Genomic DNA, 3,457 nt, shown 5'->3' with positions numbered 1-3,457 from the left:
CTGAACCGCATTGATGATGTAAGTGAAGTAGTGTGGAGCAAAGTCAAGGAATGACTGGACTTCCAGACGAGGCATCTGCTTCAAGATGAACCTATCATCTATTTTAACATCAGAGGCAAGAGGGTTACACACAGCAAGCAAGGTATTCTTTGCAACTTCTTTAGGACTGTCACATAGCTGAAGTAGTTTGAAAAATTAAAGGACTAAAATTCTCTTAAAGCCATATCCACAGAAGCTCATTTATAGAAACTTTTTTACTTCATATATTCAGAATTTCAGCCTTACTGTATCTCAGCCTTCTAGCAAACCAGGGAGAGGAGACTGCCTAAGTTAGACTGACCTCAGTTATATGCCTTCTTACACAGACAAGAGGCAACGGCTTACAGACCCTTCCATTCAAGACTTGCTAAAGGAATCAGCAACAGTTAAAAAAATAATTCTATAAATCAACTATAGCATGCAGGATTATAAGAAACACTGTGGCTTTAATAACCAGTTTTCCTTGATTTATACTGAAGTTTTTATTTTCTGAAGCCTGCCGAAGACAGTACAACCCTTCTGCTCAACTGGCTTCCCTAGCTGCTACTACTGAAAAACAGAGCTGCATTTTGTCCTCTTGCACATACAAAGAGGCAAAAAATCCAACATTGAAGACCCCAGAACAATCCACTTAGCTTTACATTCTGAGTGGCCATTCTGCAGTCAGTAACCCTCTGGCTAGAGGTAATCAGAGGTGAAATAACACACGGGCCACCACTACCCCCAGATAACACCCTCTAAATGCAAAGGGGGAAGAAGCTGCATTTACCCTCAGTCACATAGAACGCAGCCCCAGATTTGCCACCTCGTGCCTGCCAGGGCATCGAGTGAGAGAGGGATCGGATGAAGTCCTCTTCACTGCTCCCCAGTATCACCTCACGCATCTTGTGAAACTCGCCAGCATAATAAATCCGGCAGTAGAACTTGGCGTTCGCGTCCGAAAACTCTGCAAAAAAGGCCTTCCTTAATAACAGGGTGCTGAATCACCGAATACCTGAGATGGCACCTGGAGATTGTACTGATGCCTACAAGAATATTGTTGTGCTAAACATCCATCTGTTACGTCTATTGTATTTTTGGAAGTTTAAACCCATAGGATTTAAATGGAAAACTTACAGGAAGTCAACACTTTTTAGGTTACCTCACCACATATGTCATGGGAAAGCATTCAGACAACAGGTCAATTTTAAAAATAAGTTTTATGGGCTATGTTTGCAACAGAGAGATTGAATACAGTAAGTAAAAACTGCATTGCTCTGTTCTTGATTTGTTTTTCCTTCCTTGCCCACTAGAAAGAAAAACTAATTACCTTCAAGGTTCCCATTACATTTGCACAAAGAATGAGTTTCTCATCTAAGACTTCAAGTAATTATTTATAGCTACTCACGGAGTTCCACATGGGGATTCACTAGCTGTTTCTTCTGCCCATCTCCTCCATCTATGTCATCTGAAGGCATAAAGGGACCATTCAGTCAAGACTATTATTATTAATGCTGAGAAAGCCATCTAAGATACTACTTGTAAAATCACCTTACAAGCAAATTTTTTTCAATACAGAAGGAACCAGATATAATTTTATGATATAATATGCATGCTAAAAGGGCACTGCTGTTCATGGGACACAGAAGTACATGCTTTCTCTTTCATTTCATTCATTTTCCATGAGCTGAAACAATGAAAGTTAAACAGGAAGCAAAGAGACATTGGGCTGCTTAATTAGAGTCAATTGGAAGGCATTCAAGGCCAGACTACTCCATATCCTTACAGTTACCAGGGTTTGGAACACCCGATTTCCTTTCTCATAAAGTAATGCAATGTCTTTAGGAGAAGCCTACAATTGATACTCAAATCATTAATTTTCAATCCATACTGAGTAATCCTGGACTGTTGAAAAAGCATGAGCAGGTGTGCATTCTGGGCCTTACAAATGTGGATGAGGTTTGGAAGAAGTCCAAGACAGATGATGAAACTAGTCTTGTACCTTGAGGTTCTGCTCCTTGATTTTCTGCTCCCTCTTTGCCCATCTGTCCAACCTGGTAGTAAGCACTGTCAGCACCACGTAAGGTCTCTTTCTTCTGGGAAGATAGGTCTGGGCTCTTCCCTCCCGTGCCACGGAAGAAAGACAAAACACCAGATGGTTTCTTCGCTACAGTGAAAAGGAATAAAGAAGTTGGCCTTGGCATTCCCACAGGCAGTTTAATAAAAGCATGACTCATACGAGCATTCTCCATTCACTGTTCCAACTGAAGGAATTATGTCATTCAGCTGTAACTCATCTCCTATTCTTCAGGCAACCAAAGTCCAGCAGGTTAAGCTGATTCAGTGTTCCAAGTAGCATTCTGGAATCCTGAGTTATTTGAAAACACAGGCCAAGCATGCGCATCTTTAAAATTGTAAAAGTGTCACTTCTCCATTTCAAAATAATTTAATTGCCTTCTTTTAAAAAAAGGCAGTGCCAAACGAGGTGAGATCATACGGGCATCATACCCCATTGAACAGGCTACACTCAACAACCATCCAAGGTCCACCACATCATAGCACTGAGTCAGGGAATAAGTCTTGTCTGATAACAATCAGAAAAAGCCACCATGGGCACAGAGTTGAAAAAAAACAAAGATACACCCCCACGCCCCACTTTTTACATCAAGTCTAACTCTGAGACTAGTCATAATTTCAACTCAGAATGCAATTTCTTTGTTCTAACAACTTTCACAGGAGCTAGGGCCAAGTGTAAGTGGACTCAAGTCCAAGCTGAGATAAGCATCATGGATATGATATTGGCAAGACTTTTTTCTTACGCTGTTCTGATTCTGTGCTGCGACTTGAAGGAGCCACGTTAGCCTCAGGCAGGCGGACAGGGCTACTGCTCTTTGGTTTGCTGTCTGACGTGCTGAAAGGAGAGAGGAAAAAAAGAAACTCATGAGTCCAACAAATACTGCTACCCAAGACACCATCTCTTTACTCCCGTACATTTATTTCTCCTCCATGCCTAACACTTAAGTGTTGGTAAGGGAAGAGGATACACATTTAAAGCTTAATGGTGGAGGACTGTCTAAAGCTGTCCTCCTCTGCCTCCCAGAACAAAGCCTCTCAGGGCTCCATAGCCACAGCTCTATCCATCATGACAGGAAAGGTAAGGAGGCCCAGTAAGAGGGGTGATGGAGACAGCAGAGTCCCCAGAACAAAATAGAAACTCAGATATTTCAAGTATGTGCTGGTTACACAGAACGTGTCAGATTCCATCAGAAAACAGAGAACGTAACAGAGGCATATATTGAGGGTCCTTCCCCATCCTAGTTTCGGCTTATTCGCTGCAATCACTGTGCCTTCAACTCTGTGTATTGTAGTTCCTGCATGTAACCTGTTCAGCTGTAGTCCTTCTTCAGAACTGTTCTTCAGAGATGCTTTGGACAACTCA

General features: G+C 41.9%; 1 protein-coding gene across 1 annotated transcript in view; it reads right to left on the bottom strand.

The window, feature by feature from the left end:
• Positions 1 to 3,457, bottom strand: part of PIKFYVE (phosphoinositide kinase, FYVE finger containing) — a 61,086-nt gene that overhangs the window by 4,550 nt on the left and 53,079 nt on the right. The window contains exons 33-38 of the mRNA XM_008938882.1: positions 3,401 to 3,457; positions 2,827 to 2,929; positions 2,021 to 2,180; positions 1,427 to 1,486; positions 809 to 985; positions 1 to 98 (exon numbers count right to left, since the gene is read on the bottom strand). The exon at positions 1 to 98 is cut by the window's left edge and continues 4 nt beyond it; the exon at positions 3,401 to 3,457 is cut by the window's right edge and continues 48 nt beyond it. Coding sequence (XP_008937130.1) covers positions 1 to 98; positions 809 to 985; positions 1,427 to 1,486; positions 2,021 to 2,180; positions 2,827 to 2,929; positions 3,401 to 3,457 — 655 coding nt within the window. The remainder of the gene's footprint in view (positions 99 to 808; positions 986 to 1,426; positions 1,487 to 2,020; positions 2,181 to 2,826; positions 2,930 to 3,400) is intronic.

The sequence above is a fragment of the Merops nubicus genome, unplaced genomic scaffold, assembly GCF_000691845.1.
Source record: "Merops nubicus isolate BGI_N331 unplaced genomic scaffold, ASM69184v1 scaffold27384, whole genome shotgun sequence".
NCBI lineage: Eukaryota > Metazoa > Chordata > Aves > Coraciiformes > Meropidae > Merops > Merops nubicus.
Note: the sequence above shows the minus strand (reverse complement) of the source record. Positions and strands in the feature narration are given on the sequence as shown.